The 24607-nt window shown below is 40.0% G+C and overlaps 1 protein-coding gene across 1 annotated transcript in view; it reads left to right on the forward strand.

Annotated features, from left to right (window-relative positions):
* The window catches only part of KIAA1958, a gene marked incomplete at both ends in the record, with an annotated part of 43992 nt that overhangs the window by 817 nt on the left and 18568 nt on the right, over positions 1 to 24607 (forward strand). Inside the window, 2 exon segments of the mRNA XM_079331617.1 lie at positions 17870 to 18912; positions 20479 to 20536. Coding sequence (XP_079187743.1) covers positions 17870 to 18912; positions 20479 to 20536 — 1101 coding nt within the window.

Genomic DNA, 24607 nt, shown 5'->3' on the forward strand with positions numbered 1-24607 from the left:
CTTGTTGTGTGCACGGGTCAGGGAGGACATGAGCTGGGCCATGCACTCTCCTGATGAAACAGGAAGAAGTAGTCTCAGCCAGTGTAGTCTGGAGTTGGAGGGTTTGATGTTGCCTTCACCTTGTCAGAAGAGTACTGTTGAACCTGGAAGGCAGAGGAGAGTACGAGGACAGAGGTTTTTGGTTCTATAAATCATTACCTGTAAGTCAGAGCAGTGTGTGGACTCAAGAAGTACAACCTTAACTATGAAATTGTTAAGACTTTAATTCAGGATAGAATTTTTTTTTTTCAATTTTCTCAGGTTCTCATACACTGTGTATGTAATTTTTCTCATCTCCTGCCAAAGCATATGGAATTGGCACAAACATATCAACAGCATTGGATAAAGAGCATATTAAAACTGCTGACTTCTGCTGACTGATTTTCCCATGTGCAGAATAACTGTTAGCCACAGGTCTTCAGAAGGAAGTGGAAATCTGTTTCTTAAGCAGACTTGTCAGCTCCCTCTGGACCTGAGCACAGACAGTTCTCACTCTTCCAACTTCTTCTTTAGTGGTGCCATCCCAGGGGGAGATGAGGCAAGAGCAAGTTCTCTATCTGTTCCGTTGTTGGCTCAGCCTTGGACTGCCCAGTCAGATGGAGTACAGACAAACAGTGAAAGGGTTAAAAAGTGCCTATATGCAGTCCTTGTGGCAGATGCTGTAAGAGCTACAAAGCATGACTTTAACCTGAACATCCTGAAATCTAATTGAACACTACTGAATCTATCAACTGGCAAGAACTTGCAGTTCTTCTTGTCAGGTAAAACAACAGACAAAGTTAAATACACAGTTTTACTTAGTGAAACCCTACCAAGCATTAGTAGGGTTGAGAGGATTATAATTGTCTTAGTTACAACAAAGCAAATTCTTCTTTGGGACCCATTTCTTCCTTGACTGCATCTCTGAGGTGTTATTTTGCAGCAATCCTGTTGTGTAATATCCTTCGTGGAAATTTCCTTGCAAAGTTCTATCTAGTTTAGAACAAAGTGTGCTCTGCTGAATATTAGAAAGGCAGGATGTCTGATGCTGCTCAACCCAAATTTTGTGTCAAATGTACTTATTCTGCCTTCCTCAGTTTATAATCTGTCACTTCTATATGTAGAGCTGGTTTCCACCAACCTGACCCTACAACTTTCTCAGTTTCAAACTTGAAATTTGGGACAATGGAAGACAAACCTAAGCAGAATTTTTCTATGTTAGGTGTGTGTTATCTGGGAGAGTGTATTACTTTCAACAGATCCATTAACATTAACACATTGAAGCTCCTTTCAACTGTTTTTGCCAGGTTCTCAGAAGCCAAACAAGGTCAGCAGTTGTTACTGCTTAGGGTTAATCTTACAGGAATGGATGCAGCACAACAGTTTCACATTTATATAGTTTCAAAAGCAGGGTTGGTCCATGTCTAGTGTCTCACTTCGAAGGCAAAGTAGGATTGCACCTGGGTTACACTCACTGCATAAAGCAACCCTCAGAACCTCCAAGTGTTTTTTGTGTGGACAGTTATGGGGTTCTCAGAGTGCTGTCCAAATTCCAGTTTATTCAGTATATTCTTAGTGGTTAAATTTCTTGTGCTGTTTCAAAGAAACATTACACAATTTCTCTCCTCAGATTGATACGGCGATGTTGTCATATGCTGTTATTTTACTCAAAGGTAGTGGCATTTTAATGAAGATAAAGCAATTGACATATGACTAAAACTTGACACCTTAGTAGAATCCCCCATTTCCATAGAGCCTTCTCCTTTGGGAAAGAAGTGCTGACATTATTAAATCTTCAAATTGCAAAAAGGTGGGCAATATTGGAAACTGAGTTTATTACGCATGCACAGCAGATTCTCGCAGGTAAAATGTGGTGGTTTGTTTAAAGACTAGATTAGGGTGGTTACTTATGTACAGTCAGTCTGTACATAAGTACAGACTTATGCATAGGATATTTACATTTTTACAAGGGGATATTTATCTATCCTGTGTAAAAATTTTTCTGTGCTTAACAGACAGATGGGAGTCTTTTACAACCTGATTAAAAAAAAAAAAAGGCAGGAACTAATTATATCTAAAAGCCTAGAGCTTTTAATAATTTATAAACTCAATGCCTGCTTGACTAAACAAAGGTTTAGTTGAAAGTGAGCAGGGGATTTAAATTCTGCCTTGTCCTCTCCAATGTCTGAGGCCTTGCTCCTGGTTCCATTAAAACTGGTGATATAAGGTCTAAGGTATACAGGACTAAGACCTTGTTTAAGCTGCAGTCCAACTAGCAAGAAATACTACTTGAGCTTTAGCTGAAGTGACATACTCTCACATTCATACCAGACACAGTTGTTTGTTTCCATGCATGATAATTCCATAGATCATGAAAGTCTGAGTGAGATTATCCATGAATCAAAAATCTTGATGATACATGTTATTTTAAGCCAGTTTAAGCCACATTATGCTTTTAGACTAGTCTCTTTTTAAAACATGACTTCTTAAAAAAATCTCATTTATTCTCTTTGATTTAGCTGTGGCAACTGAATGTGTAAGCAGGGATGCTACAAAGATATTTTCATGTCTTAAAAGTGAAGTGACATCCCAATGAAGATTCAGTTAGGTTAGACACTGATTTTTGTGTTTAGGTGTCCATTTAAGCACTGCAGAATATACTGAATTATTTTTTGTTAAATTTCAGTGCTAATAAGTGGACATTCATCTGTGAGTTTTAGATTTTACTTTGCTGTTCTAATAGGAGAGCCTTGAAGATTACGTGTAGGTTATTAGGACTAATTATTTAGTCCTTTATTAATTCTGGAAAAACTGACAGGGCTTACATCTGTTAGGAGAGGAATTTTTGCAGTGGTGGAGGGCAGGGAATTTCTGCAATTTCTACTTTTCAAACCATCTCTTCTGTCCTATGTATTTGCTAAATGGACTGCTTTTTATGTTCAAGAAACAGCAAGGGCAAGGTAGATTACATCAGTGGAGATGGAAGATGAGTAAGAAACACAATGCTTTTGGTTGCAGTACATGTAGTGTAGAGCAATTAGTGACATTTGTATGTCTGAAACCAGGAATGGAAATGATTTGGTGTTATTGCAGAAGGCTGTGGAGGGAGGCTGTGGCCCAGAGAAGGATGGAGCTTATTTTGAATGAACACAAATTTTGATTCTGAGACCCATAGGATTTACTTTATAAACAGAATTGCTGAAGAATTTATGGAGCATACTCAATTTCCACTTGAAGACTGAGGCTGAAGATGTGTGTTGAACATGACCATTATAAAATGGAGTGCTTCTGGGACTTATTGGGTATTGACGTAGAGCTTTTAGTGGAATATTTTAAGTGTTTCTTGGCAGTCAGAAGAAGTAGGATCTCTCCCTTTCCCCCTTCTTTCTGTCTGCAATGTCTGCAGCGGTGTGAGTTTAAAGTAAATGGGAACCAAGATCCTCATATAAATGGATGTAAGTGGATTAGGAGCTGTTGGATGAGCATCTAAATCTTACAAAACTTCGAGGTGAATGGTGTCTCTTCACACCTTATGAACTGTTTTGGCTAGATTTAGCTCTAACTTCTAAATCACTGTTTATGTATTAAGAAAAGTGTTGGTCTGGCACATTCCAAAAACGTGCAAACAAGAAGAAATAATGCCTTTTTTAGGGGTCTGTATAAAGCATACAGAAAGGCAGAATTAATCCTTGTAATTATTTCCAGCCCAGTGGAAGCATGCCAAGAACTAAAGTAGCACATGAAAATTAATCACATCAAAAGAAAGTTATAAAACTCTTATTTAAATAAAATTCTTCTAAGAACACTCACATAACTGCTGATCAATCTCTGTATTTGCAGTTTACTTACAAAAATTGCTGAATTTTGGCTAAAGTGGCTGTTTGAAGCCTGTCTGCAGAGACATATGCTGCTGAATGTGGTCAAGTGAACACTTAGATATATTTAGGGGTGAGACAGTCTCTTTTCTTTGTGTTGTATGAAGAGTTCAGAGTCCACTGGTGACTCTTTAGATCCCATAATTGATATATATTGCTGCTGCAGTCGGTGGACTAAAAATAGTAAGTGCTGAGATACATAATTATCTCATAATTTAAAAATATAGCACTTTTTTGAAGTTGCTAGGGGCTGGCTTATTTAAAAGAATAAAATTATATCATTGTAGTATTAAATATCAGGAAAAGGAAGCTACTGACTGGATTAATCACCTGATCTTGCAGCAGTGGTTTGCCAGCCCACTCCCATTTTCAATTATCTGCATCCAAATGCTGTTAAATTATAATCTAATGTTTTGGGGGCTGTATTCTAGAAGTCTAGCTAGATGTCTTTATTATAGAAGTCTAGGTAATGATTATTTATCTTTACAATATTACAAAGGAGTTCTGTTTAAAAGCAGGACAGTAGCATAAATCGGACAAGTTTGGCCTTGGCAGAGTAATCATGTAATTGCATTTATCATCAGGGTGTGCAGCATGACAAACAAATTTTTAAAAAATAAATGAACCCATAGTACAAGCAACTCTAATACAAGAGTTGCTTATGCAGCTGTTCCTACAAGAGGCATTTATCAAGGTAGTAATTCTTGCAGGAGAACACAGAATTGGAAACTCATCAGTTATTACAATATCTTTAGATTTTCACTGCGCTTAAATAATGTACCTATTACCTTTTAGGACTTCACGTGTATTTCTTCAGTGAAAATTCCTTTCAAGACTCAGAGTGCCTTTTTGTGTAATGAGCAATGGACTTGTCACAGAGAGGTTGTCCTAAATATTAAGTGTTCATCATAGCAGCTATGCATGCAAAAGATTAGGCTGCTGCTTTCATTGTTGTCAGGGCTTGCTTCCTCTTTTCAGCATGGTCTTCCTCTGAGTGGAACTACCTACAGCACAAAGAGATCTGAGTGGAAGTACCTGCTGAGCAATCTCCTGGCAGCAGTGTAACTGGAAATATAGATGTAGATATAGATGTAGATATAGATATAGATATAGATACAGATATATACACTTCTTGAAGAAAACCATTCATGAGTATTCATACTGAAAGTAGATTGACATGGGAGATGTTTGGGAATGGGCTTTCAGTTGAATTCCTGCAATAAAAGTTGCATAGGCCTATTGATCCTCTGTAACAGAGGAAGGTGAAAGAATGATTGTTTCATGCAATCTGTGAAAGTTATTTGCCTGCAGATATGGGAGAAGGAAAAGGACTATTGCATCTAGGCCCCAGCAGTTTTTGAGGATTAATTTTGTAAAGCGTGCCAAGTTCAGTTGACAAACATTTGATAATATTCACTGGAGTTCTGAATAGAGGGATTGCATCATTGAGAATTATTGATTCTTCATTTAAATATATATTTTTCATTCAAAATACCATAGCACAAATAGTATTAAGGAAGATGGTGTGTCATACCAGGTGTATAATTTCAATGGTTGTGTTCTGGAGCATAACTGTTCATTTCAGACCTAGAAATATACCCTGTCCCCCATTACCCAAACATGAAAGTCATAAGAGTGAAAAATAGGATGTGCACATGAAAAGTAGAAAGCAATAATTTTTTGCAAATCAACATGATTGAAATGCTATGTTCTATCTTTCTCTAGGGTGTCTTAAATAGGCAACTGTGTTGTGTGAAGTGCTCTGTTTTATGATGCTGGTATATAAAAGAAGAAAATAATGCCTCTGGTTCCAGCTGTTCTGAAAACATACAGAAAAAAACCCCAAACAAAATTGGACACATCTGCACTGAACATCATTTTAATTTTAGGACATAGATTATCTAACATGGTGCTTTTGATCAGAGATCGGTTCCTTTGTATGATCTTTGCAAATGTTTCATTTTGGAGCTATTTTCAGCTTATGATCTGTGAATCTTTAAGAAAAGAGAAACAGGTAGAATGAGATTTGGATCTGCAGAGGAGATGCAGCGCAGGAGCCAAGACAGATGCTGACCCTGGAAAGGCTTCCGACATGTACTTTACTTTTGCACTTCAAATGGGATGCTAGAAGAAAGAGGGAACACAGGGCTCGATGGTTTTGATCAGGGCACTTTCTGGGAGTGATTTTCTGCTTTGTGTGAGGCTGGTGCTTCCCTAAATAGGACCAAGAAAATAGTAATTCCTCTATTTTGGGTACTGATGAGACCACACCTCAGATCCTTTGGTCAGTTTTGAGCTCCTCACTCCAAGAAAGACATTTAGGTGCTGGAACATGTCCAGAGAAGGGCAACAAATCTAGGAAAGGATCTGGAACACATGTCTGATGAGGGGCAGGTGAAGGAACTGGGGTTTAAACTGGGGTTTATCTTGGGCCTCCAGGTGTTGGCCTCTTCTTCCAGGTAAGTGACAGGATGAGAGGAAATGACCTCAAACTGCCCAAGGGGAGGTTAAGGCAGAATATTAGGAAGAATTTGTCATAAAAAGGGTTGTAAAGCATTAAAACAGGCTGCCCAGGGAAGTGGTAGAGTCATCATCCCTGTGAAGCTGTTTCAAAACCATGTGGATATGGTGCTTGAGGACATGATTTAGTGGTGAACTTGGTGATTATACGAGGTGGATGGTTGGTTTTGGTATCTTAAAGGTCTTTTCTAACCTTAACGATTCTGTGGTTCAGTGATTTTACACCTTCAGAAGGACTATTTCACATATGTATTCAAGATGTGAGATTTTAATAGCAGCAGACCTTGGGGAGAGCTGTTTTCACCTGTCTCAGTGATGGGAATGTGGCATTTTTCTGTAAGGTGTTCTGTGACGCCACTACTCATTTCTCCCATATTCTTCATACTGAAATTATATCCCTCTTAGTGATATAATTCCCTCTTCTCCTGTCATGTAATTTTTTTTTTTTTTTTTTTTTTGTGCAGTGAACCTAGAATCTCCTTGAGTATTAAACAGATCAGTAAAAATATCTGAGTGTATTTTCTATCTCTTAATGCAAGATAAAAATTTGGAATGCAGAATTCCTTGTTAGAATTTTTTCAGGAAAGAAAACAGAAGCATGACGATATTTCAGGTATTTTATCGTGGCTAGCATAGCACCGTGCAGTGCTTGCTGAAACATTCAGATGCTGGAAGGGCTGAAACATGATGAAATTTATCTTTCTTTGATAAAGTATGTTTAAATGAAGCATATGCCCATTCCAGGAAGTGTTGAAACAGCCTATTAAATCAAAGCCTCAAGAGACAGAAACTGGAACGCCTGCTTTCCCTGATGATTCTTTCTTGTTAGGGCACTCCATGGAATGGTCACAGAAAAGCTTTTTCCAGCAAAGTTGTTTTGAACAGCTTTAATATGGCTGGTGGCCTCTGTGAAATGGTTGGGCAGAACTGTATTTCCCAAGTAAGTTTACTTTTGTTTGGAGCCAAGCAATGCTGCCCTTTAAAAATGGAAGGATGCTGCTGATCACACAAATGTTGTGTTATACACAGTGATTCCCAAGTCATGGTTCCTACTGAAACCTGCCCATAGTGGGAGTGGGGGCAGGGCTTCCTGTATACTTGTCTTTTTAAAAGTGCTGCTGTGGACCTTGCTGAGTCTAATTACAACTTTGAATTCTTAAAGCTTTGCTTAATTATGCATTGTCCATTAAGTGCATTGGCTGTATTGTGCTTCTAATATATGCTTGTTAATCCCTTTAACTCTAATTGAACAGTAAGTGCACATACACACAGAGAAATTCTGCATGTGTTCCTGTTGATTAAACTGAGAGTGACTGTCACAGTGACACTGTGCTCTGTTGTAGCTTTTCATTAACTTCAAAGGTCTTCATGACGGAAACATCACTTGAAACCATACAACATTGGATTAATAATATTTAATAAATTGCTTTCTGCTTTGTACTTGGAGAGGAAAAAATGAAAGAAAAAAGCTGGTGTTCTGGTTTTATTCAGAGAAGGAAAAAATGTATTCTGAGCCGTTCTACCCCAGGTCACATCACCCCAGTGCAACAGCTGAATGTGCTGTATTACTGTATTATTTCAGTAAAGAAGTCTGTACCCAAAGATCAAGCCTGTGGAAAGTAAGGATGTTAATCTCTGATCCTTGAATAGCTTGTTTTGATTTTTGTTTACACTAATTTCTCTTTTCACTGGGTATGTGCCTAATCTCTGCTTTCCTACAGTGACTGGTCAAGCATAGCAGTATGAAATGAGCCACAGAAGCAGTGATGGTTTTGTATGGGAGTAATTTCATCTTGTCCACAACTTGGAGCACTCTTCTGTTTGTTACGGGCTCTTGTCTTTCAGTCATGTTGGTGTGCCAGCTTACGGAGTTTTTTCTGTCCTTTGCTCTTAGCAGATGGAGCATTGCCGTTTGTTTGAGAGCACATTTCTCATTTGACTATAAATCCAGGGAAAAAAAATAACAGACAGGAACACTATTCCTAGCATTGCAGAATGGTATTCATGCCTATATGCTTATAGACATCTTGGTTTTTTGCTAACAGATTTGCGTTTTATTTTTCCTCTGTGTATAAAGAATTGGCTTTATGCCTTTGTTTTCCTCCCCTGATTTAAGACAGTCTTCAGAAAACTTACAGTTTGACAATAACTTCTCCCATTTACCATTCACTTACAGTACTGTTAAGTACATCAGACTGTTTATTGTGCTGGTGCATATTGAAATAGTCATGTGTATGTGTAATACACCCACAATTATATCCATTGAACTATACCCCTTGTCACCTCTTATATTAATTGTTTTGTGTCAGTTTTGGTATGAACTAATTCAGTAGCACAGGAACTGATTATTCATATCCTATAAAGAAGAGCAAATTATTTTTATGGAAATAGCAAAACACTCCTGACAAGAAAATTTTGATGGTGTAAATACAGAAGAGAAATTATAACAATAGTCTGAGCAGTATGTTGTTTGTGTATACTCTCCTGAGTGTGTACACAGCTGGAAAATGTCTGAAACTCCTCATTTTACTTAAGGAGACTTTACTCAAGTAGAGCTGCAAAATATGACTAAATATTTACTCAGTCAAACGATGATAAATTAGGTTTAAAGAAGTATTCAAGGACAGAAAGAAGTGAATTGTGCCATGAACAACAATCTGGTTCTTGATTAATGTGTTTCTCTTGCAGGTTTGTCTCCTCACTGTGCAAAATTTCCAGCTGCTCCTGCATGTCCCGGGAGTCCTTGTCTTGGCAAATGCCTGGGCATGCCATGGGTAGTCTAGAGTAAAGTGGTCTTTGGTCAGCCAGAGTATGTGAGCAGCTGCCTGTTACAGTTTGAGGGCTATCCTCCTTCTGAAAGCTGGGATGTGTTCATATCTCTGCCCTCTGCCCAGCTTTGAGTCTTCTACAGCCTTGTAGGACCTTTGCATTTTAAACTTCCATCCCTTTAATATGATGTGAGCTGGATTTGTGAAGGTTAAAATAAAGCTCAGTTGTCATTTTTTTCTAGAGTGTGAGGAGGAGAGGACTCAGCACAAAACAGAAAAGCAGCCTTAATCCACCTTAAAAATCCGCCTTAAAAGCTGTTTCACTTGAAATGTTAGACTTCATTCTCTCTGGAGAGCTGTGTAAAGAGCTGCTCCTCAAATACTGCTTTCTGAGCCAGTCAAGACAAAAGAAATATGTTAATCTGTTAAAAGTGTGCATGGAATTCCTTATGCAGGTTTTTAAATTTTGAGCTCTTCATAGAGTTTTTACCCTTTGTAACTTGCTTCACTCCTGCTGGACAGTATACAGTGAAAGGTTGGTCTGGCTGGGCAAAATCACCAACAGAGAATTTCAGAAATGATACATCAAGATCTCTAACAAGGCAATTGGAGTATTTGGCTAAATTAAAGATAGTGAGAGAAAAAGTATTGAAATGCAGTTCTATGCATGTGCTGCAGTCAATATTAACAGAAGTAAATGGCATGACCTGCCAGCACATTTCCTCTGGCTGAACTAGTAGATAGTTCAGACAGAGTAGAAAAGGGTACATTTTTTATTCACTACCCATGGCACTTTAATAAAATAGAGCAAAAATGTCTGCAGTCTTTAATAAGCAATATATCAACCAAGTGCTGTCAGCCTGTGTAGAGTTTCACAGCATGATTTATTGTGTTAATTACAGTCATGTGGGCCTCATGCTCTTAAGTCTGAAACTGCTCATATTCTCAGCTTGATTTAAGAATATGCTTTGGCCAAGACTTAAAGTGCAGCTTATTATGATTAATGTAATAAAATATTTATTACATTCTCCTTTCCTTTGTTTCTCTGTTTTGATGCTCCAGTTAGACTGACTCATTTTGAAACACTGATGTAAATTAAATTTCAGATGATGAGGATTCCCATCTGGTTTTAATCTCTCTCATTGGTGTTATGTTTTTTCCATATCCTTTGTTCTTACTCTCTCTTCTCTCCCCCTCATCTTTATTTCTCTCCTATATTTCCTAGTTCTGCTTCTCAGCTGTCTAGAGTGAACTAAAAGCAAACTTCATAGCCCTGACACATTCCTTCCAGACCTCTTGCATTGCTTTCTCAGCTATGCTTATTAAAGGTTTTTCTTAAATGTGATGACATTAAAACTGGTGTAGCTACACTGTAGCTGAGAACATGCTAAGCTTCTGGTGGTATGAGGTGGCATGTTTTACATGTTTTACATTAAAATTCCTCGTAGAGAAGACTGAACTGTAAAGGGCCCTGTTTCTCCTTCTTCTTCCACAGAGCTTTAAACTGCAGAGAAGCACAAAATTCCAGTGTGCCAAATATTCAAAAATGTTATATAAATTTATACCTGTGATTTTGTGCAAACCAGCCCAGTAGTTCAATTCCTGGCTGAGAAATCACTGGTTCTGAGATCTGTTGATACATCTATAAATCTGGCTTTCTCTGTAGGAGCATGAAAAGGTGGAAGACTTTCCAAAAATGTAGCCTCTTGGTTTTGTTATGCAAGAAATGGATTTTTGTAATGAGAATTGTATAATTTTCAAACTATAAATTTAATAAAGGAGGTATGTCTCAGATCTTAATGGTTTTTCTCCTCACTTTCATTTTTTCTTCTTGTTTTCTTTTCTCTTTTCGGCTTCTGAATCAGGTCACTGTATACACGTAGTTACTATTCAGTTCCACCTTCTATAAATATAATGACTTAGTCCAGTTGATTTTTACGTAAGCAAATACTTAAATATAGGGACATCATTTCAGAATGCTCTTAAAAATGCTTTGTGGAATTGGAAACTTACTTGGAAGAAAAACTGAACTCTGCTGAGGATATGTATGTGACACTTTCCAGGCTGATGCCAAGCCAGTCTTTGAAAATGAGTGCATGCCTTCTGCTGTGATCACCCAACTTCCAATTCTCCTGTAGTGTAGAGCATTACCATCATTCCTTTAATACCTTCTTCCACAAAGCATTAACTAGCCAATATACTTTGTAAGGGCAACTTTTCTTTATGTTGCTAGGAAGTCCTGGGTAAAAAAAAACAACAAAGTTTTCCAGAGTTAAATATTTAATCTGAAGAAAATATTTGTCAAAAAGTGTCTTTAGCTTTAAACTGAAACCAGTACCTAGAGTTTTCTAATGGTGTTAGCATTAACTATTTGGAAATTATTAGAATATTATATGACTGAATACAAAGATGCATGCTTAACATACTGCTGCTATCAGCTTCACATTATAGGTATTATTTTCCCACCTACTAACTCTAGTGGCACTCCAGTTTCACCATTTGTTTAACCTGAACTCTGAAAGAATAAAAGCTGCATCCTGGATCTGAACACTGTTGAAGGAAGTTTAGTTATTTTGAAAGGAAAGCAGTTTCATATTTTTTAGGAAGTTTTCTAATAGTTTTGAAGTTTGTAGGTTAGAAGACTCTAAGTGTGGCTTTTATATCCTCCACCTCTATGAAGAGTTGAGTCTCTGAATGTCAGTTGTTGCAGGGTTCAAATAATTTGTTTATATGTAGGTCCTGTAAAGATAATAGCTATAGAAACAAAAGTGGGATGAGGCATGGCAGGTAGACATGGAGATGGTTGCAGGGTTAGTTACAGTTCAGGTGAGTGACGTGGAATAGGCCAGATAAAAGAGCAGATTTCACTCCAGCTGCCAGCTGAGTATATTTTGCCTGTACATCACATAAATACCAGGTATATGGGTTTCTCAAAATATTTTCTGTTTCTGTTGTTCTCCGTGTTGTCCCCAAACTGTAGCATCCTGCTGTGCAGTGTTGCAGTGTTAGGCAAGCCTGGGAGGGCTGGAATTGGTATACTTCTTCCTGTCAAATGGAGATTGAATCTGGGTAAATATCCCACAGTGGGTACAGAAGAAATGCATCCCATTTTCTGTTGTAGCAATTCATGCCAGTGCATCTCAGAATAGCTTCAAAAGGAGATAGGAAACTGTATAGCCTCATACCCCAGAAATGCCACTGAAATTGTTCAGTAGAAGAAGGGGAATGCAAGGTAAAACTGGAATGTAGCTCTTCTCTTTTTCACTACCCTGGTAAAACCAAAACGAGGCAACTAGATGAAGTGAACCAATGGGAACATTATTTTTTTATTCAGGAAATTAATTTTTAGAATTAATTTTTGTACTGGAATGGCTCAGATGTCACATACCTCAGGTGAAGAGGGAAGATAGCTTTGTAAAAATTGGAGTTCCCAGGGTGCTGCTGTTTTACACTGTTCTTTTGCAATTGCTAGGATCCACTGCAAAAAAACAGTGACATGGTCAGTCGTAGGAGAACATAACTTCTTAATCTCTTGTCCTGGCTACAAATTTTTTGACATCTGAGGATTGTGCAGAAGTCCCATTAATATGTATTTTGTTGTTGGCTTTGCCAGCAGCCAAACTGCATCTCAAATATTTTGAAACTGTTGTGAGAAAGTAGTGAAAGAGAACACAAACTGGAAATCAGCTCTACTGTGTGAGTGAGTATTCATTATCAGGCCATTCTATACCTTGCAAAAAATGTACAGGTGAATAAAGTATTTTTTGTTGACTTTGCTTCATGGACAGACCAGTGAATAAATATTCCCATACTCATTTGTTTGCAGCCTATGTCCTTTTTCCTGTGATATTATCTAAAGCTTTTTCATTTTAGAATCATAAATATAATTTCATTGGAGAAGGTGAACTAAATAGAAGTATATTTTTTTGCCAAAAAACAGTGTCTTTCATAAGAAATATTAATTAATTCGCTAATACTACAGATTTTACATGCTAATGAAAGCCTTTTCTGAAAATGTTAAACTAGTGTTGAACATTTTGAATGTTAAAATAGAGTTTAACTTAATATAGTGGGAACAGGGAACTTTAGCTGTTAAACAGAATTTAGTAACAACATCAGAGGAGTAGGGCAGAAATTAAAAAAATACAGAAACAATTTCTTCTACTTAATCCCACGATGTTTCTGCAAATTTTTAGAGGCACTTTTGCTGTGGACACCTTCTGATCTTGTCCTCACCCTTATGTTTGGCAGCAAGACATGAGAATGGTATTTACTGGTTTATTCTTGTGATATGGTGAAAACCAGTTGTCAGCTTTTTAAGTTTGGCATGCAGCACAAGTACTAGTATCCTGGGATGCTGTAGTATGGCAGTGGTATTCAGCTGGTTCTGACAGGGAAGCAATAGCATGGCTTCCAGAGGGGCAGATAGTCAGAGGCTCACGCAGCTGTTCCCCATTGTGACTTGACCATGACTCCCTGGCACAGCAGCTGACCTCTGCTCACTGAGACTGTAGATTTGAGAATGTTGTTTGCCTATAGACAGCTTCTTGAAACAGGAGGGCACAGGACAAAAAGGTAGCAGCAGGCAGTGGTTTACTTGAATGATTTATTGGGCTACATATTACCATCTCCAAAAGGCTGGATATCTCTGCTTTTCAGTATTTGTAAAACAGGCAACAGCCAACCTACAAGGTGCTGGGGAGTGGAAACAGGGCACTTAGCTCCAGAATAGAGATCTGTGGTGCTTTGTGTGTAGTTAACTAGGCTTTTTCACTTGAATGAAATCATATTGGTGGAAGCTGCAGATGCATTTTCCTAGTCAGGACAAAAATTTGGCAAAGAAGACTTTAGCTGGTGATGTGATTACCAACAAGAAAACCCACCTTATTTTTAATGTACATCTGTGAGATCTTACTGCTTAACCTATGCAGAATTTAAGACTGTTTGCAATAATAACTCAGGTTTGTGACTCCCACTGATGTTACAAATGTTCTCTGAACATTAACGATCTGTATCTGTCGTGAAAGTAAGTGCCTTTCCCCTTGCCATGTGGAATTACAGAGGTTACGTCCTTTTCAGGGAGTCCAAGTGTGTGTATGTGTGTGAGCTGAAATTAAAACAAGACTGAGTTTCATAACTCTGCTGATCATATTAAGTCTTGGCTGTGTTAAGATCAGATTATGAAAAGATCAGAAAACAGCTGTTGCTCTGTGGGAGAGATCATCTGATGGTTGTGAGCTAGCCTGGGACATCCGCTCCCACTAGGTTGTCTGTTTAATCTCTGCTTGGTCACTTATCTCTTCCCACTGCATTTGAACTTGAACATCTTAAGTACTCATTGTTGGGAGTTTACCCTCGACCCCCCCAGTAAGGTGGGTTTTACTGTCTTTTTCTGCCACTCTCTGGTTTTCTTGGAAATGAAACTCTGATTGGGATATGAGAAACCCAAGAGCTATTACCATGTCCTTTGTGCAGTGATTCGGCTGAGGGGGCAGGACCTCAGGAAATGTATCTGCAATTCATTTTTTCATGCTTCTGCTTGTAGTCTATAAAACAGGGGGAACAGCACTACTAGTTCCAAAGACTGAATTATGACAAGGAAAAGACACCAAGTTTAGCTTGGCTTCATAGTTCAATGATGACAGTGATTTTTGGTTTATTGGTTCTGTCCAAGCAGCTGAGAGAAATTAGACTGTAATACAAGAGTATTTGTATTCCTCAAGCCTAATAGCAGAGACTGTAGGACTATAAGAAAGGTGAAAGCATATATAACACCTCTCCATTCTCCTATCCCACATCAATTTGCAGCTTGGGGATGTTCTGATATAGAGGTGTTCTCTAGAAGCACTTGGTGCCTTTTTTTTTTTCTGTGCTTTTACCCAGTTTTTTCAGTGTCCATTAATCTGAAGAGTTGATGATGCACTGAGTAATGGAGGTTCAAGAGCAAACAGGTTTATGTTTGCAGTAGTCAAGAAACTAATGCAGATCCCCACCAGTGTTTTCAGTAGTTTCCACCAGTTCCACAGAACATTAAAAAGAGTTTTCATCTCTATTCAGCAAGATCATCAAAGTGAGACAAAGCAAACATCTGGGAACTGTCACGTGGGAAACTCCCTGCATTTGTGCCATGCTACATGGTACATCACCAATATTTCAGTGATCTTATAGGAAGAGAATAGTCCATTGCTACTACTGCAGCCTGGATTCACAGCCAAAGCAGTGGTAGCTCTCCTGATGTGGCTGCAGGAAAACCTGACCTATTATTTTTTTAATGCTTCTCACCTGCTTGGTGAAGTAACACACAACACACCACTGCAGGAATGCAGTGTTTCTGGGGTACTGTTTTGCTAATGAAAGTTGTGGAAATTTTTAGTTCAGCATGGGTTTTATAACTGTTAGCTGCAGATAGAGCAATTTCCTTTGCAGATTAAGGAAAGATGCTGTAACATAAGTGACTGACTGGTGTCACTGCTGTGTTGTGACAGGCTATCCTCTAAGAAAAAGTGATTGATGACATTTATAAAACTGAGCCATTATATGTGCTGTTTATATTGAAATAGAACTTAGGATGTGGGCTGTCAGTCAAAGCAATGATTACTTACACAGTTCTATAATAAGTAATGGTGGGTGTAGTGAACAAAATACCAGAGTAAATGTTTGTTTTGGAGCTTTGAACAGGGCTGTCTCTTTGTTTTCAGCCTGCATCTAGCTACGCTAAAAAGATCTATTATGTACATTGCCTAAAGCATGAGGCTTCAATGTGGGCTGCTAGGGGATCTTTGATACTGACATCAGTTTTAAAATGAGTTTCTGAATCAGGCAGGTGACCTTTCTTTTTCCCCTGGAGCACAGTTCAAGCAAACCTCAGTCCTTTGTGGCAGCACTTTTTCCTGCCTGCAGAAGTCCCCGAAGGCCTTAGCTGCAGATACCCCCTTCTTTGTGCTTTTCACAAAGGATTGTGAAATGCCCCTCAGCGGGTGAGTGGCGTGGATGCAGGATGCCTCTCTCTGAAGACGCAGGACCTGTTCATGAGGATTATAAACTCAGTCCTACTTTTGTCCTGCTGGGAAGTCCTGGGGCAAGTCATTCCCTGTGCTTCTGTCTGCAGATGTGGTATGGAGGTGATGGGATAAACTTTCCTGAGAAGTACTCTCTAGGTTGGTGGAAGGACAAGCTTCCCAACTCTGCACCAGTGTTTCTGCAGCACAGAAACAGGTGGGGTAGGGAAGGAGAGACTGCCTTCCTTACCCTGCTGCCTTCTCCCATGCTAATAGGCTTACAGGGAAGAGAGGAGCAAGTGTTTGAACACTTATGCAATGCCATGGGTGTGCTACACAGTCTGACATAAGCTTGACCTGAATGGCAGAGAAGCAACAGGAACTTCACCTGGTCTCATATAATTTTGTATGTCTATCTTGGGTGGGGACCACCTGGTGAGGGTTGCTATGGCATTGCTAAAAGGATGCCAGAATGTATGGGTTTTGCAATGAGACCAAATAGAAAAGAATTTAGGGGTTTTTCCCCTCTTCTGCTTGTGAAGTGGAAGAGAGACAAAAAGTGCTCCACATACAATTTCAGAAAATGGTTAAATAATTGTATTTTTCCTTCTTTGTATTTGTTGTTAATTTTCTAAAACCATTAAGATTTATCTCATTCAGAGATAAATTCACATTTCCACCGATCTGCTTTAAACTACATTCTTGTTCAAACAGAATAGTTTGCATATGCTAAGAAAAAACACATCGCTTATAAAGCTTTTCCTTTTTATGCTACTTTTATGATCCGCCAGAAAATCAGCTGTCAGTAACAGCTATCATAGTGGTAGCATCTGGATATTGCGTTTTGATAGGTTGTTGATTGTAAGGATCTATGAGGATAGCCTTTTTAAGTGATATAAAATTATTTCCAGAATTTAATTTTTCTGAAAAATGAAAAGACAAGGTCATAATGGTACTCATAATGTCATGGTACTGTTTGATGACATAGTGAGGCTATATAATAAATTTTTTCCATGTTTTCTGATGTGAACATATTAACTATATTTTCTTCATTCTTGTGCATTTGTAAATTGCACATTGTTCTGTAGTAATTTTACCTGTCATTTTGTAGGATGTGCTGCCTTATTTTGTACTGCACATTCTGATTATATTTATTTCACTTTTTAAAAATGTGTCTGATTAAAGATAAATATTACTGTAATAAATGTGGTGGTTTTGCTCTTTTTTTTTTTTTTTTTTTTTTTTTTTTTTTTTTTTTTTTTTTTTTTGTAGGAAGAAAGTGTAACTAGTACAACCTTTAATTTCACAAGTGAAACAATACAGAGTGGGCTTATTTCTGAGTTTGGGCCTTGCACACAACATTGAGATCCATGGAAAATCCTTCCACCTTGCCTTTGTTGTAAAAAGCCTATTGCCTTTAATCTCAATGCTTTTCACAAATCTCAATGAACTAAACTGTGCCCCAATGTCGTAAGGAGCTCACTTAGTTTTGTATCATTTAGTATGCCATTTGTTAAACTGAAGTTGGCTTTTCAGTCGTGTGACAGTCATGTAAAGATGCTTACTGATGCTCTTTGTGAAATTGATTTTAAGTTCTTTCCTTTTTGAGGAAATTTGTTTTAGGAGAAAGTGCATCACATAAACTCACTGCCTCTGCTTTATCTTTTCTGTCCCATTCTTCCTCTTCCAGACCAGGATGAGAGAGCAGCAGAGCTCAGCAGGGAGCAGAATGAGAAAACCATTCGCAGCACGCAGACAGCTCTCCGAAATTTCCGAGAATTCCTCATTTCCAAGTATCCCTCTGAGACCCGTGAGATCTATGTCATCCCCTGCAAAGAGCTTGATGCCTACCTTGCATCCTTCTTTGTGGACGCCAGACAAAAAGATGGGTCTGAGTATGAGCCAAACAGTCTAGCCAACTACCAGTGTGGACTGGAGCGGTATCTCAAAGAGCACAGGTACGGATACAGTATTACAAGGGATAAGGAGTTCAAGAGGTCCCAGGAAGCTCTAAAGCAAAAGCAGATAGAACTGAGGTGTAAAGGCAAAGGAAACAAGCCTCACAAATCCATGAAACTCACCTTTGCTGATGAGCTTATCCTGCGGAAAAGAGGCTTATTGAGCCGGTACAATCCTGAAGGGCTTCTGAACCTTGTGTGGTTGAACAACACTAAGGCATTCGGACACTGCACGGGTTTCCATGGATCCACCCTCAAGTGGGGAGACATCCGTCTGCGGGTGACAGAGACTGGGTTGGAGTACCTGGAGTGGATGGGGCCAGACAGCGGGGATGTGAGTACCAAGAGCAAGAGAGGCGGGACGGACTCGCGGGTGTACGCCACGCAGCACTCCCCGCAGACCTGCCCTGTGCAGGACTACAAGGAGTACGCCCAGCGGCGCCCTCCGGCCATGCGCTATGAGGATGCGCCTTTCTACCTGTCCATCAAACCTGTCGTCAACCTGGCTGCCCTTCACTGGTACAACTGCCAAGCCCTGGGGAAAAACAAGCTTGCCAAGATGGTGAAGACCATGTGTGAGAAAGGCAACATCCCTGGGCGCAAGACCAACTTCAGCGTCTACCAGAGCTGCAGCACCCTCTCAGAAGCTCAGAGCAACCAGCTGGTGCTGATCTGCAATAACTTGAGCCAGCAGGCTGCCCAGTCCATGGCAAGCCACTCCAATACTGGCAACTTCATAGTGTCAGCATCCTATGACTCTTCATCTGACATGGCTTGAAAGACCACTGAACACTTTTTTCTTTTTCTTTTTGTTTCAAGCATTGAATTTGTGCTCAATAATACACATCAGCTGTGATTGTACACTCTTCCCCCTCACAGCCCTCTCTCCAGTGTTAATTCACTTTATAAGAATATATAAACATATAATATATTTTTCTTTTTTCAAATAAGTCAACAGAAATAGTTTAGTATTACTAACAGTATTTATAGTGTTAATGCAAAAATGAAAAGTACTTATGGGTTATAATATGAATACAGATTTTAGAAGGATAAAAATGATTCTCAGGCAACACAAGATAGACTGAAAATACCATTTTTAACATGCACACATTAATGAGTGTAAATCCCCAGGGAGGCTTACGTAGCAATTCTGTTCTAAAACATTTTTTCAACTTAGTATTTTAACACAAACTCCCACAGTGGAGGACACAAACTTAACATTGGCTGCTGTTTCTTACCTGCCAGTTTATTCTTGATCAGCAAGACCAAGAAATAAGAAATACATCAATGTAAGTTCACAAAACCATTTTCAGCATTTTTTGTCATTTTTGTTATGTTTCCTGAAGTCAGCTAAATGCCATTTTTAACTTTTGGGTATGTTGGTTTTCTGTGTGTTGCTGGTGTTTAGGTGAAAAAGTACAACAATATGCAAAAGTATAACGGCAAAACCATTGTCACACGTAATTTTACCTCTATAAGCATAGGTTATTAGTATTTTATCACTGTGTGTATGTAATGTAAAATCTATTGACATAGAGCACTCTTTCAGTATTCTGGGAAAACTAACAGTGCAGAAATATCTACAATCTTATCCCAGCTATACGGAAAAATGGCATCAACTGTGTCTTAAGCCATCATTTGAAATCCACAAAACAGTAGAGTGTGTAATGATATTTCTATAGAAATTTTAAAAGAATTTCTACATAGAGGTAAAAGGCTGGTCAGTTTTAAGTGCTGGAATGCAAATTTCACTTAGCTACACATTGTCTGTTTCCATTTCAGACAGTGGAAAATGTGCATGTGAATCTGAAGGCAGAATTTGGACCTTAAAGCCTTGAAATACCAGGTTCTGCTGTTCTGTTTTGTAATGTAGTTGTTCTTCTACAAGTATGGGAATAACACTAACAGATTCACTATTTCAGTGAACAATTATAATTACTGACACTTAAAATTAGGAACACTACTTTTCAAGTAATTAAACTTAGTTTAAGTTCCACAGGGATATTCTGGGGTTGTCATGAGGCTTTAGGCAAGTCTGCTGGGGTAATTGAGTGCCAGCTGAAGTCAATGAAAGAGACAACCTTGGCTGACATCTGCTGCGTATTGGACCAAACAGCCTTTGGAGAGGCTTTCTTGTTTTGCAATTTTTAATTGTTGTGTTTCTTTATGATTGTTTGTCTGTATTTCTTCACATTCCTGCATATCCTTCAAATTCTTTAGATCTGCAACTGTGCAATGACTTTAATCATCACTGATTCCAAAGAAGAGGTGAAAGAAAGGTAGCAAATAGAAATATAAGTGAGCCACTTAGCACCTATAACCTTTTTTTCTGTGTTCCTAGGATGAAATGTTCCTGTGTGAGAAGGAGGTGACAGCACCTCACTTAAGCCTTACTGAAGGTATGTTTTGGGGATGAAGTAGATAGCGGATGTGCCACTGAAAAATCTAAGAGCAGATATTTCCACTATAATAAATATCTGTCCTTCCAGGAAGCTTTATGCAGGTGACACAACCTGACTGTCATCTCTTTTTCCACATGTAGCAAGGCTGTTATAAAGTCTGTGTTTCCTGTGTGTGACACGCCATTGTAGTGTAACCACTAGTTCCGCAGTCTTCCATTTACCATCCACTGTCTGTCAGGGTAGGCAGTGGATTGGTGGGCACAAGCAGTTATTCATATTGTAGAGCCCTCCTTTTGTAACTTGGCTTTGGGACTGAAGGCCAGATTGTGACTCCTGAAGTGACTGCAAGCTGTGTCTGTGACTTGCAGTGCCGTGGTGTATCTGACTTGTAGGTGGAGGAGACAGAAACACAGATTTCAGATGAAGCCAGAAAGACAGCTGCCCAGTTTCTAGGTGAGGCCAGGCATCTGATTGCTGTTTGCATTGCTTTGCCTTTTCACAGCTGTGCTTTTAGTGTGATATAGTAAAAAATAGTTTTGCAAGGCCTGTGCTGCTGTGGGATTTCTTTACTGTTTTCCACTGAGGACTCATACAGTGGTGCTTAGTATATGCTGGAATCTGAGCATTCCATGCCAAGGACCTCTCTCAAAATGCCAGGCAAGAGCTCCACCGTGGACCTGACCTCTAGGGAAGTCTGATTTCTGTTTGTCCCCCACTGTCCCCTACTCATCTCAACACTTCCCAGTTACAGCTATTGCAGTATCTGACATAGTTCCCTACATTTCCATTCCTATTCTGCAGTGAGGTGGTGGGTATCAGCTGGCCTTTGTGGGGCAGCAGATCTCTGTTTCCCACCTCTCCTCCCATGCCCAGCCCATCCCACACCTTTGCTCTGAGGAGGCTGCCGTGCTGCAAGCAGCTCTTTGAAGTGTTGCTTCACATCAGTGCTGTAGTTCAGCCTCAACATAGACCTCAGAAGAAAAGACAGGCACTCTTGGTTTTGAACTGAGAGGTCAAAAGAAGCATTTCCCATGACTTTTGACTCTACATGCTGCCTAAATTGTTGATTACCACAGTATTAGGATAGTTTGTGCTTCTCTCCAGCAGTAGTGAGGCAACATCTCTGATACCTTTGACTTAGCAGGGCACATGAGCAACCTTTGCTTGTCTGGTTAGGGGATAAACAGTGGAGTGTGTGTGCTTATTGTGATTGCCTCAGTATTATCACAAGGGAGACCAGGGCCCAGCTGGAATTAAATCTGGCCAAAGACATCAAGGACAACAAGAAGGATGTCTGCAAATACATCAGTAACAAAAGGGAAAGGAAGGATAATATGGGCCTGTTGCTAAAAAAGGAGGGACCCTGGTAACAGAGGACGTAAGGAAGACAGTTGCTGAACACTGCCTTTGCATTTGACTTCAGTGGCAAGACCAGCCCTCAAGGATCTTTTACCCAGAAAACCAGGATGAAGGAATGTTGGAAGGGAGACTTTCCTTTGGTCAAGTAGGGAAAGGTGTTGGAGAACACCTAGACATGCACAAATCCATGGACCCTGATGGGATACATCCACAAGTGCTAAGAGTCTTGGTGGACACCATAGCTGAGGCTGCTCATGATCACTTTTGAAAGGTCATGGACAGGTGCCTGCAGATTGAAGAAAGTAAATGTCACCCCATTGTCCAAAAGGAAAGAAAGAGAGCCCAGGAAATTACTGACCAGTTAGCTGCATTACAATCCCTGGAAAGGTGAGGAAGTGCCTCATTCTGGAGGCCACCTCTATCCACAGAAGAAGGATAGTCAGTATGGATTCACTAAAAGTAAATCATGCTTGACCAACCTGATTTGTCCTTTACAATTAAACAACTATGTGGGTGGATGAGGGGAGAGCAGTAATCTTGTCTGCCTCAACTTCAGTGAGGCTTTTGAGACTGTCTCTCATAGGCAAGCTCAGGGAGAGTGGACTGGATGAGTGGACAGAGAAGTGGATTGAGAACTGCTGAACAGCAGATCCTAGAGATTGTTATTGGTGGCACAGGCTCCAGTTGGAGGCCTGTTCCTAGTCCTGTCTCCCAAGGTCCAGTGCTGGGCCCATCAGTGACTTGGATGAGGCGATAGTGACCTCCTCAGCAATTTCACTGACAGCACACAGCTGGGAGCAGTGGCTGATACCCCAGAGGAATGTGCTGCCCTTCAGAAGGTCCTCAACAGGCTGGAGAGAAGGGCGAAGAGGAACCTTCTGAAATCCAGCAGGGTCCTGCATGTGGGGAGGAACAACCCCAGGCACCAGCACAGGCTGGGGTGACCTGCTGGAAAGCAGCTCTGTGGAGAAGGAGCTGGGGGTCCTGGTGGACAACAAGCTCCCCATGAGTCAGCAGTGTGCCCTGGTGGCCAAGAAGGCCAGTGACATCCTGGGCTGCATTGAGGAGCAATGCCAGCAGGTCAAGGAAGGGATCCTGCCCCTCTGCTCAGCCCTGGTGAGGCATCACCTGTAATGCTGTGTCCTGTTGTGGGCTCCTCAGTGCAAGAGAGACATGAAACTCTGGAGCAGGTCCAGTGGAGGGCAACAAAGAGGATAAAGGCACTCTCTAGAGAGCATCTCTCTAGGCACACACAGAAAAAGATTGCCCAGAGATACTCAAGAAACATCTGGACACAGACTTGTGCCATATACTTTAGGATGACCGTGCTTGAACACAAAGGTTGAAACAGATGACGCTGTGGTTCCTTCCAACCTTACCCACAGCCTGATTCTGTGGTTCTGTGATTATAGGAATAGTTCTGTTCTGCTTTGTGATATCGGCAGTAACTGTATCAGTGCTGATGGCAGAATGCCTGGCAAGTTCTGGTGGGGCAGCCCCACAAAAACTACTTATTGAAGAAATTAAACATGTATGGACAGAATATGATACCCAAGTAGTATCACAGTACAAAAATAGACTTACTAATTATGAAGGGCACTGAATACAACCTATTATTCAGTCTTTGTTTGTGGACGATTAGAGGAATTGAGTGACCATGATTTATCTAATTACCATTTCTATTAATGCTGTGAAAGGTTATTAACTATCTGGGTGGGAGACTTTGGATTTGAACTGCTCTCGTGGTTTTGTCAATACTGTTAGGAGAGTAGATGTCCTAATCTCTGTATTTTAGATGAGTGAAGACAACTCAGTCATTTGCCATTTTGACAGAGGGTATCACACCTACTTTTGCAGCAGATTGCAAGCTCACAGTGATGGTGCAGCTTCCCTGGTGCTAAGACACAGCAGTGAGGCCAGGGGCTAGTGCTGCCAAGCCTTACCTTCCTGTCCCTCTGCCCAAACAAAGAACTGTGGTCTCCAGCCTTGGCTCTTATTACTGGAAACCTCTTACCATGAAATCAAGGGCAGCTGCCAAAACACTGTCCTGCTACTTTCCAGCACAGGCTGTGTGATGGTGGTTGGGTACAGTGCCTACAATGAGGCACTGCAGGTGGGTGACTGCATTCGTGACTACATCCTGCTCCGATATAAAAGCTGAGCTTTTTTCTCATAGTGAGGCTGTGATTTCCTTAAGATGGGGATAGCTGGCTGCAAAACAGGGTTTGCTTTCCTCCTTTCTTTTCCCTTCCTTCTTTTCCTGCCACTCACCTCTCTTCAATTTCATGTGACTGATTTCAACTCAGTTCCCCAGCAGAAAACACAGCCAAAAAATAGGGGAAGTCAGATAATTTTCTGCCAATATACTGAGCTGAATCTCCTAAAATATTGAGGTGCAGACCCAGTCAGGGAAACAGAGGATAGTGTTTGTCTACTAGCATCACAGAGTTATTAATCTATCTCAGCTACTGCATCCCATTAGAAACCCATCAAAAGGATAATGCAGATTGAGACCCTTCTGGATCATTTGCAGATGTATTGGATGCCTTCAGAATTATCTACTGGCTTTTGGGAGATTTGCTCAGTGCTACCAAGAGCAAAATTTGGCCTTGAACTTAAGGGGCTGAGTGCGAAAGCACAGGCCTAGAGCGTGCAAAGGGGTCTGCACCAATGTTAGTGCTGACTTTCTCACATGGCCTTTTCAAGACA

This window comes from Erithacus rubecula (genome assembly GCF_903797595.1).
Source record: "Erithacus rubecula genome assembly, contig: SUPER_Z_unloc_6, whole genome shotgun sequence".
Lineage (NCBI taxonomy): Eukaryota > Metazoa > Chordata > Aves > Passeriformes > Muscicapidae > Erithacus > Erithacus rubecula.